We start from the raw sequence: 18,783 nt of genomic DNA on the forward strand, positions 1-18,783 counted from the left end.
ACACATTAAACCAAGACTGGTGAACAGGAATACACATATGCCTGGCCATCTTTTCAAACCTGGGAGGCTTTTTAATGCTTTAAGCCAGTGGTTCTTAAACTGTTTGACATAATTACCCTTTTTCCTGGTCTCCAATAATGTCATTACCCCCACCCCCACCCCCCAAAAAACCCCAAACCAAAACAGACTGTTATTTCACACAAGCATCTCAGCAGCGGCAGTGGATCCTTGACTCACAAACAAGCAATTACAAATTGCTCCATGACCCCCAGGATATGCCCAAATTACCCCCTTGATAATTACCCCCAGTTTAAGAGCCACTGTTTTAAGTTCTTTCAACATTTCTAAATGTTGAGTTTTAATGCTCTTGAAACATTTTACGATTTACTTTAATGGTTTGCGAACATTTAAAATCTAACCCTGCCAAGGCATGTGGATAAAGCTGACTACAACAAATGATAGAGAGAGAGAGAGAGAGAGAGATACAGATACAGCAGGACTATATCTGAAACAGTGTGTTCACACAACCTGTTAACACCCACCCAGAGATAACCTTTTCAGCAACTAAGAACCCTTGTAGCCCCTCCTGATCAATGCTAAACCAAAATGTAAAATCAACAATTATTTTGGATTAAAATTTCACTTAATGAGAACTGTTTGAAGGACACAGTTGGAAAGCCATAATCTGCAGTTAAAGAGACACAGGGTAAAGGGGGAAAGGTGGTGGTGGATCATCCTGCTAACTGAGTGCAGTGTTTCTCCACCTTGGCCACTTTAAGCTGTGTGGACTTCAGCGCCCAAGATTCCCCAGTCAGCATGCTGGGAGTTGAAGTCCACACAGCTTAAAGTGGCCAAGGTTGAGAAATGGTGTATTGTGTGGACATGCTGTCTCCTGCACTATGATATATTAACTATGGATTTTACTTGCATGTCTTGACAATGTCTTTAAAAGCTTCCAGACTTGGGGGTTGGGGGAGGAAATTACCTATTTTCATGTGTCAAACATCAAAACAAGTACTAACTCCCCTTCCTGGTGCTACCTTCTAATTCTTACATTGAATTCTGGACCTCTGGATTGTTGTTAGCACCATGGCTAGTGCTTCTTGGCAAGGAAGACCCCCTCAAAATAACTTCCCTTCTCCAGGGAGTGAATGGAGAAGCGATCATGGCTAGGATTTCATATCTGGTTAGACCCACTGAAAGGCTGAGCAGAGACATATTCTTGCAAAACAAATCACAGGTGTGAGGTATATACAAATATATATCTAAAATACGAATATAGACAGGCAGACACATAGACAAGAGGCAGACACATACATACATACATATATCCATCCTACAATGCAGCCTCGAGTAGAGTAGGCATCATGGTATCCCTTGGTTCAGCATCAGTCCAAGTTGCCTACTCCTGTCCTACATGTTTAAGATTTTCAACCCAGCCATTACGATTCATCACACCAACCACTGGTGGATGCTGACAATCTCGGCTTCAGAAAGGCCTACGATGCTAACCTCTGAAGCTGGCAAGTCTGTACCTGGCTCCTCCTGCACACATCCACCCACTACACATTGGTTCTTCACCTCTGAGGCAAGGACAGCCATGCTCTAAGGGGGAGTCGGGCAGCAACTTTACCTGAGAGCAAGCATCCAGGGCCAAGGAATGCGTTTCATACTTTCTCACCTTGCAGCCACTCCTGTAAAAAGAAAGGAAGCTCTGGTTAGGGCCAGATTTTCTGGTTTCCCCACAGAAAGGGGAGAGCAGGCAAGGGAGAAGGGACACATACAGCCAGGGAGGGAGGGACGGACGGAAGCAAAACAAATGGCAGATCCTGAAATTTGCTGATGTTCAGCAGGGAAGGAAAGCCACCAGCCATTTTTCCCGTCTTTCTTGGAAGACCTTTCTAGTCTGATTTAGCCAGCCCTAAAAGGCTTTTAAGCAAGCTCTGCAAGGCAAAAGACACATTGCCAATATGGGATATCCAGACCAGTTTACCAGCACGATACAGGTGGGTGCAAATGTTGAATAGTTGCATGCACGTTTCTTATTTTCAAAGGCAGACTGAACAGATAATCAGGGTAAATGTTGAGCAAAGGCCCCTAAAGGCTTGCAGGACCTGACAGAGGCCTGGCTCGGATGCAACCCTAAGCCAGATTCTGAGAATGCTCCTTCCTTCATCCCATCTTGAAAAGAAGACCCAAAACAACTGCTTCCTGATTCAAACTACATGCTGGCTGGGGAGTTCTGGGAATTGGTCTACAGTCTTAAAGTTGCTAAGGTTGAGAAACACTGCCTTAAACTATAAACTTTCTGACCAAATGCAAGATGGGGTGGTGCATCCTGCAGGAGGCTGATCTAGAGTGGGTGGGAGGTAGCCATCTAGTAGGCTGATGCTTTGCAACTGGCTATATTCCCTACAACAGCCTGTTGTCAATGGACTACCCCAGCAGCCATTTTGAGAGTGTGCCACACCCTCCAAATTCCAAACCTGCCCCCTAGCCCAAACTGGCCTAGTCAAACTATTCAAGCCATTTCACCTAAACAAAGAAACTTTCTAAGATGCAAGAATTTGCCTGCAGCAAACCTGACATTCTCCCTTCCCCCTGCTGTTGCAGATCAAGGACCAGCAAGCTCCCAACAAACAGAACAATTATTCCAGCTGCCATCCTTCACCTCCATCAGGTTAATCAGCAGGGTGGAAGGTAGTCAAAAGCAAAATTAAGCATTTAGCTGCTGGCTAGCTTTTATCCTGATAACCCTTGCTGGCTAATGTCAGGGTCATCTAAGGAACACAGCCCGTGTGGCCACAGAGTGCAAGCACAGAATGACCTGGCTTGGAATCACAACTCCATTTGCAAACTGGCCCCAAAGGATTACGCTTGCGTGGTGTCTTGCAACTCAAACACTGCACAAGGCGAGTCTCATCCAGACTGATGAAGGCATCACACCCCCTTGAGCTGAATGGGAATTCTTTTACAAGCAAGTGTGCTTAGGACTCCATGGGAGAAGCAGCAAATTAAAACAAATGAGCAAATAAACCACCCCAGCATGATTTGATCCTTTGGCCACTCATTTCAAGGGCCTTTAAAGAGAAAGGAGAGCCTGGCTTCCCTGGTATTATGCTTGAGCAACAGAATGATGCTTAACTTAATTAATAAGCAGCGTGCACCTCCAGCCTGGAACTGGAATTCTGCTCACCCAGCAAATTCTGTATTTACCCCAAAGGAAATAACCTGGAGTTTAGGATGATTATACACATGCATGCATTCACACCTGCCCCACCAAAGGAAAATTAAGGCAAAGGCATCTGCTTCCATTGCCACATTCTCAGGTAATGACAGCCCACTTATTTTAAAGCAGAATGAGAGAGAGAGAGAGAGAGAGAACAGCCCTTGTCTTCTTTTAACTCAGCAATCCCTCCCCCACAACACACAGTCCTTGTTCAAGCCCACAGCATTGTTCTCATTTCACCCCACAATTTGCAGAAGCTGCATTCTCTCCCCAGCCCTTATTTTCAGTTTCAAAACAAGCGGCAACCCACCCCTGGCCGTGCCGTGATGCAGACAGCATGCTACAAGCCATAGCCAGAACTGCAACTTTTGCCCTGGCTCTAAAAAAGATCTCTCTGTTTCTCACCACACAAGCACGTTAAATGCCCCAAACCAACAAGCTTGAGAACCCCTTGCTGAATTTGTCCACCCTTTTGGTTTACTGTGAGCCCTTGGAGAGAGGCCAGAGCAAGAAACAGGCAGAGAAGAGATTCCAGGAATGTTTTTTACTGTCATGGGGTAGAACAACAGAACCTTGAAAGACTATCAGAGTTTCTCTCTACTTCGTCTTATACCAAACAAAATCAAGGCAGGGTTATTCTGAGTTTTTTTCTCATGCTTTCCTCTTTCCCAGGACTGAGTCATCTTTTCTGAAATTCTCCCCTTAATAGTTAGCTCATTCCTTCCTCAATCCCAAGGGCTGGTCTATATTCCTTCACATTTACTAAAATAGGCTTTATTCAGGTGAGTCTTACTCCAACTGCTACTGTCATTCTGCTAATGTTGTGGCTATCATTGGCATCCCTGTCCTGCTTTCAGGCAGAACCCCCACCTCTCCAGTTAACAGCAAACTATGGTTAATTCTAACCAGCACTTCAACCTAGCTAAACGCTGAAAGCTGAGGTAGCTTCATGCTTTATGAATTAAGAACAATCCTGAATGGACATTTGCAGCACTCTATAGATTTATTCAGAAGTCCCACTTGTTTAATGTTAAGTGTGCACGTGAGTGCTCCCGGACTAAACTTAACTGATGTGATGACATACAGGAATAGATTCCTTGAACAGGACAGTGTGATAATACCTTTTCTCACCAATATATTGGTGGCCAGAGGATGTCTATTATGTATGCATATGTGCATGTGTGTATATGTGCATGCATGCACATAGACACACCTACATACATGGATATCCATAGGATATGGTGAAAAAAAAAGTTAATATAGTGGAGCTTTGATCAGACCATTGTGGTCATCATCTTGACTTCTTTGGCCATACCCTGCAGACACCCTTGCATATACTTGGGCATGTATCTAACTAACTAACTAACTAACTAACTAACGAAATAAATAAAATTTATCCCCGTACCTTTACATTCTATATTTCATTCTTCTTATTATTTTATTTTATGTAAACTGCCCAGAGCCATTCTCTGAGTGAGATGGGCAGGGAATAAATTTGATATATAAATAAATAAACATATCTATACATGCTTGTTAATTGATTATTTATATTTATATTCCCTTACTTTTTAGGTTTTGTGTCTTTGCTTTCTGGCCTTATGGCTGTAATAAAGTTATTTCATTTGTTTATTTTGGGTGTGTGTATGTATCTATCTCCATACAGTATATACATGCATGTATCTATTTACACATATACACACAAAGATACATAAATTGTACCTTAACAGATCTTAAAGCAACAAGGTATTTTTGTACTCAGAAGGGCTCTTGGTTGCTTGTACCTTCTACTAGTGAAACAAGTGGACTAAGCCTTTTGAAATGATTTACTTTTCCAGTTTGTTCATTTTTGAAAAGGAGGAAACTGCTAACCCTATTGCTGAAGTTCTGCAGTGCCATCTTGGGAGCTGCAGGATTTTGGGAAAAAGAAAAGATATGCCTGGAAGGTGGTCCATGGGTGAAACATCCCATCTTGTTATTTGCCCCACCAGGTTTCTGATGAAGCCCTTTTCTATCTCACAGCTTTCTCCCTGGTGCCTGGCGGTAGAGAGGTCTTCGTCATTGTTCTTTTAAATCACTGCCTGGTCTCAGCCTTGAATTGAGCAAAGGGGTGCCAGCTGCAAACCTTCTTGCTCCTTTTCCAAACCCTGACACTCTTCTTTCTTTTTTTATCATTTTTATTAAAGATTTTTTTAAAAGGAAAATTATAAAATAATTTAAAAGGAAAATATAAACTAATAAAATAATACAAACGAATATAAGTTAGAAAAGGAAAGAAATCAAAGAGTGCAAGAAAGGGGGAGAAAAGTAAAAGAAAAAGAGAAAAGAGAGAAAAAAATACATAGAAGTAGCTTCTGATCTTCTTCACAGCAGTTATTAGTAGAATTATAAGTTTACTTCTTGCTCTCTGGTTACAGCACAGCTCTTTTTTTCCTGTATTCTATTCTGTCTAATCATCAAAACCATAAATCATAAGTTCATTTTATCTTATCTTTATTATCACGGTCACAGACCAGAATTACAAAGAAAAAAAGAAAAAAATCATTGAAATGCATTGAGATACATTGAAAATACATTAAATAAAATGAACAAAACATGATAGTATATTTACAGATCATCAATGGGCAGTCAATGGGCAGTCGAGGCCTGCCTAATTTGCAGACAGTATAGCAAAATTTAGCTATGTTCAGGATTCATGAACCCATTTAATAACTCATTTGATAAAATATCCAGGAAATTCTGATCTTTTTTATGTTCAGTTGTTGCTATCTGATCAGAATGATTTAGTTTCCCTGAATGTAGCTAAATTTTGCTATACTGTCTGCAAATAAGGCAGACCTCGACTGCCCATTGACGATTTTACCAATCTGTAAATATATTATCATGTTTTGTTCATTTTATTTAATGTATTTTCAATGTATCTCAACACATTTCAATGACTTTTTTTTTCTTTGTAATTCTGGTCTGTGACCATAATAATAAAGTTAGGACATACGTTCATTTTTTTCTGTTTCACGCAAAATAAGGGGTTTCCAGTCAGCAGTAAACGCAGATATTGTCTTTTCTCTGATCAAAGAGGTCAATTCAGCCATCTCAGCAAGTTCCATTATCTTCACCAGCCATTCCTCCATTTTGGGGAGTGCCAAATCTTTCCATCTTTGTGCACAGAATAATCTCGTTGCAGTTATCATGTACAAAAACAAATTTCCATGACTTTTTTCCATCTGTTTGTCCATCAGTACCAAAAGAAAATCCTCCAGTTTCAATTGTACATTAATCTTTAAAATCCTCTAAATTAGTGTATCAGGTGACTGATCTTATATTTATACTAATACCACAGACCCTATTGATTTTCAGTTCCATTTTTAAAGTAGCCAGTTTCTAAATGCTAAACACAGCTATATCCGTAGGTTAATAATAACCAGCCCTTAATGTGATACCTTGAACATCTGCTTTCTTGTTATGTTGGTCTATGACTGTAATAAATATTTGAATTGAATTGAAACAATATAGATAAATAGTCACTATAACTGGACTCTAACTTTTAGTTAGACCATAATCACTCCTTAGGTATTATTCTTCCTTATACATTGCATCACTACATTTTTTCTAGATACAATAATCTTAATTACAACTTTTCCATAGCTTTTAGTAATGTAATGGTTCTATATATTTCAAATTGGTAATTTTACTATTCTGTTACTTTAAACAATTATTTAGTTGCCTTAGATAAACTGTATCATACTTTACCATATTAAGTTTTATGCCCCAAATTCTTAAACTTTAATTTACAATTTTCCTTGTACTGTTATATGATTTTATAGCTTGTTGTACTCTAATCAATTGTGACCCTGTTTTGTTTTGTTTTGTTTTGCTGGTCAATGACCGAAATAAAATGACTGACTGACTGAATCATTCTGGCTTTTTTACACATCCACCAAACGTGATAAAATATCCCTTCTTGTTCACACCAAACCCTGACCCTTTTCAAACCGATTCCCTTTCCCTCATTCTCTGGGACACTCCTGACCTAGAAAAACAAATTGATGAAGGGCCTGGTTTTCTACTTTGCCTTTATTCAACATAAATCTCTTGATTAGCTTCTTTAAAAAGTCAGTTCTCATTCCATGGCAAAGGGTTATTAAATCATTCCTATTTTAAGTTGTTTCTTTCGTTACAGGAAAGGCTATAGCTGAGCAAAGCAGTCTGTAAGACGTCTTAGTCCACCCTTCCTCAAGCTGGTGCTCTCCAACGTGTTACCACTACAATTCCCCAAATTCTCAGCCAACAGGGCCAATAATTCCCAGTATCTGGGATTTGGTGCCGAACAGTCTCTGACCATGGAAGTCTCATGCAGAGAGATTATTCCCAGCTCATTCATCTCCTCCCCTTCCAAACCTGTCTAAGCTACACAAAGTCCATGCAATTAATGGCACATTGTGTGATGGTAGGAATTCCTCACAGATAGAGGGCAGGGCAGCGCATGATGGGCCATGTTCCACCTTTTTAACCAGTGTTACTGCCCGTGCATGTCCACAGATGAGAAGTCTGCTAAGTTTGTTTCAGAAACCCTCCCTCTGCAGATATGGACTAGTTGCAGGAAACTCCAGTCCTTCTCACAGCAAAGTTAACCAAATAAATAAATAATGCCTGAATTCAGCCGCAGGAAGAGAGTCCAAATATTTAGCTTTACCGTATACATTCTCTTCTTCTTGGGAAGACCACTGTGGTCACTTGCCTGTGCCCTTCCCGATAAAAGAATCAACTGAAGCTGCCTCCCTTCACCCAAATTTCAAGAGCCCCAATCCCCAAATATTGTTTTGTTACTTGAAGACAATCCAGAAGATGGGTTGGCAATCCTGGGAATTCTTGAGAATAAGCTAAAGTCTCCTTCAGACTGAGCTTGTGGTAGCTCCATTAACCCATCTATGCAGTTTTCTCAGCAACAGTACAGGAATTGCTTGCTACTGGATGTGGGTTCTTTTATTTTTTCCAATCTAGGCCACAAGCTGTGGACTTTCAGGGGTCTCCTATCCAAAATGAACCAAGCCTGATCCTGCTTAGCTTCTAAAGATCAGCCAAGATCAGTTGTCAGGTATCCCCACCCCTCCTGAAAAAGCTAAGGTCCTTTTCAGTTGAGCTTGACTACTGGACACCTTGCAGACCCTTCCATGTAATTTTCACAACAACAACCTGAAATTGGCTTGCCGGAGAGGAACCCTCCCAGTGGGAGACTGCAAGGGCACGTTACAGGCTGGGATATTTTTGCAGGCACAAAAATCCACGGCAAATAAGCATGCCATCAACAGCAGATCAAATCAGATCAAATCAAAATGTATTACTACGATCAAAGATCAGCAATGCCACCAACAGCAAGCACAGTTGTCTCCCCCTCCTTGTTCCACTGTGAAGCAAAGCTGCCAGATAAAAATCGTGCCTTTTAAATGGAGGCCAAGGACAACAAACTCAATTTTTTTTAAAGGCAGGAGGAAAAAAAAAGAAAGCAACATGCAGCAGAGAGAAAGAGAGAGAAGGAGAAACAGGGAGAACAGCCAAACCTTCCAGAAAAGTAATGAAAAAAAAAGAAAACAAAGGGGAAAAAAGAGTACTTACAACAGAAAACAGAGAAATTTCACTTGTTCTGTAGTCCTGAGGCACCAGAAATAAACAGACAAGACAGACAAGCAGAGGAAGAGAGATGGAAGGGAAGGAGAAAATATACATGAAAGATCCGGATAAATATTTCCTACTGAATAAATGCAAGCTATCCTCTGAAAGGGCACAATATGCTAGGAAGAGTTGTAGAACTTGACATACAGGTAGTCCTCACTTAACAACTATTTGTTTAGTGATGGTACAATGGTGTTGAAAAAAACAACTTATGAGTGGTTCTCACACTTATGACCGTCACAGAGTCCCTGCAGTCACGTGATCACAATTTGGGCGCTTAGCAACTGGTTCTCATTTATGACCATCGCAGAGTCCCATGGTCAAGTGATCACCATTTTCAACCTTCCCAGCCGGCTTCTGGCAAGCAAAATCAATGGGGAACCATGTGATTTGCTTAACGACCATATGGTTCGCTTAACACCATGGTGATTCGCTTAACGACCACCGCAAGAAGGTTGTAAAATCAGGTCAGATTTGCTTAATGACCGCTTCGGTTAGCAACCAAAATTCCAGTCCCAATTGTGGTCGTTAAGCAAGGACTACCTGTATTTAGGACTAGGACTGGAGAGGATACCTCAAAAGAAGTGTCACAGGTTATTATAAGAGCAGTGTCTGAATGTCCCACTTCTACATGAGCATCAGATGGAATTCAAGTCTCTCAGAACCTCAGGTTTCATTGCAAATAGCACAGACCCATGTGTTAATGGCTGCAAAACTCTGTCTCAAAGGCCAGTGAGGTCTCAGAAACTAGAAATGGGGCTGAGGAAGACTGCCAACATCTGGATGACTGGAGGCTTTCAGACTCTGGTGTGGTAGCTGGACCATCAATCTGACTAGCAACCCCCAAATTGCATGAGTACAAAAATGATGATGTTACCTAGTTGGGTAATAAAACATCTGCAAGCCAACAACCAAGCTCAGAGAACATCAAGAACTCTACAGCATCTGCCTTTCATGGCCAGGTGAACTATCTCCAGTTGGAGGTTTAGTAAAAATGGTTTTTAGTCTCAGATTAACTATTAGTCTATGGTTATGGTATCTTTAGTCTATGGTATCCTTACCCATGATGAACTTAACCAAGGTGACCCAATTAGCCCAATTCCCCGGATTTGCAAAACATTGAATCGCAAACTAACCACACAAGCTGGGTCTGCCCAATGCACTAGGCTGTCGTGTGGCTGATTAGGTGTGTCTGCCAACTTAGCCCACAGAAGGCATCTGCTTACATCTGCATCCTGTTTTCTGTGCCGGCACAGAACTGAGCTTCCTTAAAGTCTGTACTGCAAAGAGGCAGGTGTTGAATGCAGCTCCCATGACTGTGAATAGGGGTTCAAAAAATTAGGGTGCTGGTTGTATTTTGCACAGTGAGAACGCCGTGATTCCCAAGCATGCAGCAAACTGCAGAGAGACCCAAATGACAACCCATGCACACTGATATCATTCTGTAAATCAGTGTTTCTCAAGCTCACCAACTTTTAAGATGTGTGGGCCTCTTAAAGCTGCTCAGGTTGAGAAACACCGATGCAAATGATACCTAAGTCACAGCATTTGCATGAATGATGTCATCATGCACTTTTTGACATTTGCCCCCTTGACTGCCCATGGACATCCATGTTCACAACCTTTTGCTACAGAGGCACATGCCTTCTCAAATGAACCTATGACTTTTAAAAAAGCAACCCTTTTACATATGCGCAACATTTCCTTCACCCACATGAAAAGCTGAAGATCTTTGAATAAGCGAGTTCCTATTCTAAGTGTCCTATTCCTTCCTATAGCCAGCTAATCCTGCCATGTTTCAGGAGAGTCTCATTCATCCCTGCTACAGAAACTTGGAAGAATTCTCAGTCTTTTTGCTTACAGTAGATAAGTCGGAAAAAAGATAATCGTAACAGTTAATCAGGCACAGACACAGCAGAGAAACAGTTTGTATATACCTTTTGCCTTCAAAGGAAGTAATATAATCAAATCATTTTGGGGGTGGGGGGGGTGTAAATATGTCCCAATGGGGAGCTGGGGACTGTTAAAAGTAAGGGGTTGGGCTTCAGTGCTCCTCTACAAGTCCACGCCTCCCCCCACTTTAGCACAGAAGATTAATTGACTGCAGCATGGAATTTTCTGCGAAACTAGCATACCGTTAATACAGGATGCCAAGGGGGTTTTGCTTGATATGGAATACATTAATGAAGGCAACATCTGGTGACTGCATATCTGGCAGGGGGTGGATCACACTGGTACAAAGTGAGCAAGGTTGCTGTCACACATGTGAGTTGGGCCAATCATCTTGTGCTCAGAGCAAGCCCCATAGGTGCAACAGTTGAGTTCATGGCAGCCTGGAGAACATAAAATCCTACTTAGATCCTCGTTAGCCTCAGGGCTGCCCTAGTGTCCCTCGTTTCCCCCCCCCCCCACCTGCTGAGGCCCCGATCACTCACGTTATCAGCCGTGACCTGGAGCTCTTTGGGGAGGCCAAACTTGTCTTCAGATCATCTCCCACCACCTCTAGTGCCTGTGACTCCAAGATCTCATTGAGGCTGTTCTCTGCAGAAGGACAAGAATCAGCTCCTACAGTGGACAAAGCCTTGGTGGTCGGCTTGAAAGGATCTGCCGTGTCAAGATGATATGGACGTTTTGTGAGCGTAGGGGAACCCTGTAAAGGAGAGCTGCCCCCAAAGGGGTTAACGGCAGGATCATCCCACTGGCTGGTGTCCCCCCGGTGGGGAGCCTTGGTAAGAGGTGCCACTGATGCATCAGGAGGTGGTGTTTTCTCTCTATCCTCTGTACCCACAACGGGCCAGGTGGTGGGTCCTCTTTGTCTCTTAGGAGACAACTTACTGCCAGGCCTCTTGCCCATTTTTCTCGGCGGAGGTTTCTTGGGCTCAACATTTTCCACCCCTTCGGCAAAATCGAACTCTAGTTTCACGGCCCGGGTCTTGAAATCTACAGCTCCTGCTGGGCTGGAATGCTTGGAGTCACTATTTGGAAGAGCAGTCCCTGGCTGAGATGCAGGGGGCGAGTTTGGACATTTGGAGCCTCCCATTATAAATGGGTTCACAGTTTCATCATATTCCTCTGGATCAAAGCCGTAGGTAGCTTTGGGAATAGGGGGGCTTTCTGTGGTCATCTCAGTCACGGGATTCTCTCCTCCCATTTTCTTCTGAAGGGCAGCTGGTTTTGCCCTTGGGAGCTTGCTCTTGTTACCTGCAATGTTCTCACCACTTGACTTGACTTCTGGAAATTCTTGAATGGGGATCTCTTGGCTTTCCTTCAAAATCTCCCTTTGTTCCTCTTGGGACGGTGTGCCTGAAGTTTGGTCTGGATTGGGCCTTGATGAAGCAGCACTACCCTCTGTAGACGACGTAGCCTCTACTGCAGAAGGAGTCATGGATGAACCCTGGCCAATTCCAAGGTGGGCTTTTGATGTAAGTGGCTCGCCGGCTCGCAAGATTGCAGAGTCTGTCTGTAATTCATCCTCTGCTGAAGCTGATTTCTCCTCCAAAACTTTGGAGACAAATTGCACTTTATCTTCCAGAGATGCTGCAAGAAAGAGAGACAGAGAGGAGAAGGTGAATATAGAATATGTTTCCCATATCAGAAAAAGTCAGCAGATCAACAGTTTTCAAACAGGACACATCTTTAAACTCCGGCCTCTGCCACAGAATCCAACTTCACCCCGGAGGTGCGGGAATCTGTATTTGGGTTGTAACACTTTAAGCTGCGGGAGAGATTCATGGGATTCTCTGTGTAGAAGATTATAAAAATACATCTACTTAGAAAATCAGCAAGCCAGAGAGAATGATTCTAGCTCAGTCTGCTTCTTGACTGCAGATTTTCTGTGTCCAGCAAGAGATGATGATTATTATGAAGAATTATTAGTCTTTTATAAGAGGAGCATTCAATCGTGGGAGCCAAAGTAATACAGTGCGGACAGAAATGTGCCATATCAGAGAGTGCATTTTTCTAATCTACAATAATCTCCTTCTACCCACTCCCTTTCTATACTCTTTTTCTCAGACTGGAGATTGCACTTGGCTCCTGAATGGCATGCTGGGAACTTATTTCTTCCTCTCCCTGTTAATCCTTACCTGAGATCTCACAGAAGTAGAAGAATGAAGCCGCCCTTCCCTCCAATTGATTGAGAGGGTGAAAACAGAATTTAGAGCAAAATCTAGAATAAATCTGTGAGATAGAACAACAGTCCAGTAGTCATCTGCCTAGCCCTTGCAGGGGCTCACAACTAAGAAAGTGACATTCCCAAAGACTCAGAGTACAGTTAGTCCTCAACTTATGGCCGCAATTGGGACTGAAACTTCCAGTGCTAAGTGAGGCAGTCACTAAGCAAGTCATGACCAACTTTACACCCTTTTGGCTACGGTAGTTAAATGAATCACATGGTCGTTAAGCAAATCCGGCTTCCCCATTGACTTTGCTTGTTGGAAGCCAGCTGGGAAGGTCACAAATGGCAATCACGTGACCCTGGGACACTACAACCACTGTAAATACATGCCTGTTGCCAAGCACCTGAATTTTGATCATGTGACTGCAGGGACATCGCAATGTTCATAAGCGCGAAGACCGGTTGTAAGTCACTTTTGTCAATGCTGTTCTGACTTTGAACAGTTGCTAAATGAATGGTTGTAAGTTGAGGACTCCCTGTAAGGAAGTTTATTGCAATGACAAAGGGGTGAGATTACAGAGTCTTAGAAACATGCACACTGTATGGGTATTTGGCCCTCATTTATCAGTATGTAAGGTGGGGTTTCCCTACTGACTTTGATCTTCTAACTCACCCCTGGTTTATTGGGGAAGATGTGAATCACTTATTTGTTACCACAAAAATCTCTGTTTTTGTTCTACAATATTTTGGAAACAGCTATCTTCATTCCCAGAGTCAGAAAATTCCATACATTAACTATTAGGGCAGGCACATACTTCAGATTCAAAGGGGGAAAGGTAGTTCTAGGTAGGTGGACAAATTCATATGGCATATCTTGACAGCTCCTTAAACCAAGCAAATCTTCTGGGATTATGTGTCTGCCCTGTGTAGCTACAGTGTGATCTCAGGAAAAGCTGTCTGTGTTTTAAGGAGTTTCCCACACCTTTTTCCATTTGAATCTAGAAATGCTGCATAGTCCCATCAAATGCACAGGGTTCAGTCAAAGTTTCATGAACATTTTACATCCTCTCTTTACCAACTCTGTGCTTTCCCCCCCTTGTGTGAGGCAGTGACTTCCCCCCCATGACACACCCACAGAAAGACACACCAACTGAAAGTGAAAGTTCCTCAACTAACAGATCATCTGATTGAGTCTCATGAAAACCAGTGGTGTGGTGAAGAAACTGGACTACAGTTCTCAGACATAAACTTAATCCTTACATGCTTCTCTAATTGTCAATTAACTCTGAGCAACTTATAGTCTTAGAGTATGTAAACAAAATTAAAACAGCAAAAATAGTCAACAATAAATGATATTCATAACAACGTATTCCTATGCCAAGGAATCATAACCCCATATAATTGTACATTCCAGCCTTTCTCAACCTTTTGACCCTGGAGGAACCCCTGGAATATTTTTCAGGCCTTGGGGAACCCCTGCACATTCAGGCTCAAATAGAGGCCAGAAGTTACAAAATTATTATATTTGTTTCATGTGTGGACCTGTATAGATGCATTAACAGTGTTCTTAAACTAAAAATACAGAATGAAACTTACCTCTTTAATGTGAAGTTGTCCGAATTGGAAATAATTTTTAAAATAAATCGTGATCTCCCAGGGAACCCCTAGTGACCTCTTGTGGAACCCTGGGGTGCCACGGGACCCTGGCTGAGAAACCCTGTTATATTCTGATGCAAGAGAAATCCCTCTCAAGTCCTCTCCTTCTCAAAGGCCCGTTGAGACAACCAAGTTTTAATTGCTTTCCTTAATTCCGATAATGTTGTGGCAAGTCAAATCTTGATTTCTACTTATTTCAATTATCCCTGCATAGCAGGATGTTAAGAAATAGATGCTTAAGCCCACACATTCAACTTTCACATTGAACAGTATGAAATTCTCAGGATTGTGTCAAGGAAAACCAGTTAGATTTTCTACTTCAGAGTTGTTAAAAAAGGGGGGGGCATTTTAGAATCAACAGTGCTTTTCTCCTGAACGTCACCTGTATTTGCTACAGCATTTACTTAATCCCAATTCCAACTTAATTTTTTTACATTTAATTTTAATTTGCTATCAGGGAAAGGGAGACAGCTTGGTTTCTCAGATACAAATAGCAGAGTTTTAAAAATGTGTGTGTGAGCATGAGACAACCATTAATCCAGCTAATGGAGCTCTTCCAAAAATATCTATGGAAGCCATCTTCAACCTGAAGGATGGGAATTACAGTATGAGAGTCAAAATCCATCCTACCTAGAAGGGCTCTAGATGAAAGAAGTCTGCTCTAGAATTTCTAAAACAAAGACGGTAGTTCAATACATCTGATTAAATCAATTTTTGGCTTGAAGGCCCCATACCATGTTTAGGATGCCCCTGGGGGATTTCAGTTATTATGGCCATAAGGGAGCTGTTTCCTGCAACAAGGAAAGAGTTACAATTGCTTGACTTTAGAACCTGCCTGGACCTCTTCCAGTGCTCACTTCTTTTTCCCAAGCTCCTTTTATTTTTAGTTTAAGGCTATGGGTGGGGAAGTAAAGAAGATGATCTCCTGCATGATTATGAAGGGTGTGTCAAAGTTCTGGAATGTTGAGCCCCTCTCAGAGCTATTGCAAGACACCTGTCAACCCCACCGAGTTGCACACTTCTGCCTCTTCCACTTGCCTGTTAGGGAAGAATTGCAGGGTGTGGAACATCCAAGCAGGTGCACAAATAAATCTATCAAAGACAGGCTGACAGGCCCTTGGCAGAACACCCACAGGCTGAGCAACTTCAATCATCTCATTTCAACATTGAACAGCAGTTGCGTAACCCATCGATTTTTTGGAGTGGGGTAACTTGCAGCATGCATATTGCAAGAGCCCGCAACAGGAGACATCCTCACCCCCAGGCTCCATGCTGGACCTGACGCTTCGCCTGGGGCTTGCAAAGGCCTTCAAAAGTTGCTAGACAACTGTACAATTATTAGACAGCACACGAATGCGAGTGGGAGCCATTACGGTTGAAGTCTTCCATTTTAATACCATTTTAATATAATTGGAATCCAATCAAAAGTAATATCTATCCTACCCCACCTCTCCCTTTGGGGGTATATCCCCAACATGCTATTGAAATGGCAGCTGCAAGCCTCAGCCTGGGAAAAATAGCACACTCTTGCCATATTCTTTTCCTGTCTGACGGAGACAAGATAGCATCCTCTGGGTGAAATTGGAGAAATTAAAACTGCTAGCAGCAGAACTATAATTCTACTAGTACAGGAGAAGCTACACACTCTCTTTGTGCCCCAATCTCTTCATGGGTATCTCCTTGATGCCTTCCAGACTCCCTGGTCCATCTAGCTTTTATTTTTTAAGATGGTTCTTAATTTAAAAAATTAAAATTGAAGATCTCAGGCTGTAAACGATCAGTGTCTACAGGTAGTCCTCAACTTACGACCACAATTGGGACCAGAGTTTTCATTGTAAGTCATGGTTGTAAGTCGAGTCACCATGTGACCAGACCTGATTTTATGTCCATTTTTATTGTGATTGGTAAGCAAATCACTGGGGTCGTTAAGTGAATCCAGCTTCCTCAATGGTTTTTTTCCCCCAGAAAATGGCAAAAAACATCGCAAAACACAATCACATGACCATGGGATGCTGCAACTGGTTGTAAATGCAAGCCAGTTGCCAAGCACCTGAAATGCGATCATGTGACTGCAGGGGGAGTGAGACATTTTGCAACACTCGGAAGTGCTTTACAGGCTGTAAAGCACCCATTCCAAGGCGGTCATAACTCCAGATCATTGTTAAACAAATGGTCATAAGTTGAGGACTACCTGTAGTTTCATTCTCATTTCAAAGGATGCCTCTGGATAACATCCCGTAGTATCATCTTTATTCTTAAGGATTCCTCTGGGCACCACTTATGCCCCAAAGTTGTGCAGAAAATGAAAATGTTGAGAGGATGAAACCCAGTAGGTGGGAGGTAAAAGAAAAAAGAAATCACAGAAACAGAATTGTAAAGATGGAAGGAACCACAATCTACTTCCATAACCTAGTTCCACCTTCTCTGGTGTGTAAGAAAACCAATGAAACTATCCATGAGATGTTGCTGTCCAGCTCAAAAGCCTCCAGTGGTGGAGGGCCCACGACCTCTGTAGGTAGACTGTTCCACTGTTGCGTAGTTTTGCCTTATAATTATGAAAAGAAGAAGGAGGGGTAGAAAGTATCCTTGGGGGCTAGAAGAAATAGCAACAGAGAACACCACTGGTTTGCCATCCAGTGCATTTATGTGTTATGACAGCATTTTGGGAATAGGCATGCCCAGTAGAAATAGGTTACTTTCTGAAAGCATCTGCAACCTAAGCACAGAAGTCCAAAGGCATCCAAAAAAGTTGCCTTACTCTTGCTTGAGGATCTATAGAGCCTCCAGCAAAAAAAAAAAAAGAGAGGTTAATCTCAACTTCATGTCAAGCTTCGCCAACCTCAAAACACTTCAACTCCCTTCTTAGAAAAAAGCTTCTCGCACAGCAGACTCAGAAAGGCCTAGTGACAGGGTGGTGGCTGCATACTTTAAATTCCCTTGCAGTCTTATAACTCCCTCCTCCTCAGAGAAAGAGAGAGATGTTCTACAAGGAATTAGCAAGGAACAAGAGGACGGGTCATTCCTGAAATATTCTAGCGGTTAGAAAAGCTTTTGAAAGACAAGAAAAGCTTGTTATGTATGACACACCAATATGAAGGGCAGGACAGACCTATCTGGTGCAAGGTTTCCTTAATCCCACTCCGCCAGGCAACACAAGATTTTCAAATAAAGACCAATCGTGTTCTTCCTTCCCCAAACCCAACAGCTGATTCATGCATATGTATATACCATCACAATGGCTTCACCATTAACCCGTGCCCTACACACAAAGATGGATCTCCATATTTATTTGCTGTAGTTAGAACATGCATCTCATCTAATGTTGCATTAACACAATGCCATCCACCACACCTTCCTGCTGATATCTATCCATAAGTCAGTCTGGAGGAATTCAGTGGAGTTCCTTGGAGAATAGACAGACACAGGACTGTTCCTGCAGCAAGGTCACTTCTGCTAGTCAGCTGATACAGAATAATGGGTTTGCATTCATGCCTCCCAAAAAACAAGGAAGGCAGAAAGAGAGGTTTTCTCCATCTCGGAAAAATTGGCATGAAGTTGGCATCAGATAGCATTTCAGATCATCCGACCGGCAACAGAATCAGCTCTTCTGGAGGTTCCATATCACTCTTTATTTTGTTCAAGGTAGAGAGGCAAATTCAGACATAAAGAACTGGGCTGCAGGCATTCACCATTTTGGTTTTTAAGGACACCTATGGGTTATTAATAAAAATAATGCAGGAGGCTTTTTTTTTTGCCATTTAGCAGACTTTTTAAAAAGTAAAAATAATATTAAAAACATAAAGTGGGGTAGGAAGCCCAATAGCTACCAAGAGAGACACCAGCAGGGACGGTGGGCAATGACCTGGGCATTATGTGCAGACAGTAGATTGTGAATCCATACACAGAAGCTTATGAAAAGCATTACAAACCAGTTACTAAAAAGTAGAATTGGCCTTAGCTGCTCACTTCAGCTATTCCAGGATATATTAGCATCTCATGATGAGTTCCTACCTATATGGCTTTGCATGGATTTTTTTCAATCCAGAAAATAATTCCTGCCCATTTACAAACCTTCTGCCTTTTCCCATGTCAGTTAATTTTTTCTTTCCAATGA

General features: G+C 42.1%; 1 protein-coding gene across 3 annotated transcripts in view; it reads right to left on the reverse strand.

Moving 5' to 3' along the window:
- TACC1 (transforming acidic coiled-coil containing protein 1) overlaps positions 1-18,783 on the reverse strand; it is a 67,332-nt gene that overhangs the window by 18,947 nt on the left and 29,602 nt on the right. For all 3 annotated transcript variants that reach the window (XM_063310917.1, XM_063310916.1, XM_063310918.1), the window contains exons 3-4: positions 11,332-12,433; positions 1,634-1,694 (exon numbers count right to left, since the gene is read on the reverse strand). In XM_063310917.1, coding sequence (XP_063166987.1) covers positions 1,634-1,694; positions 11,332-12,433 — 1,163 coding nt within the window. The remainder of the gene's footprint in view (positions 1-1,633; positions 1,695-11,331; positions 12,434-18,783) is intronic.

This window comes from Candoia aspera, chromosome 9 (assembly GCF_035149785.1).
Source record: "Candoia aspera isolate rCanAsp1 chromosome 9, rCanAsp1.hap2, whole genome shotgun sequence".
Taxonomy (NCBI): Eukaryota; Metazoa; Chordata; class Lepidosauria; order Squamata; family Boidae; genus Candoia; species Candoia aspera.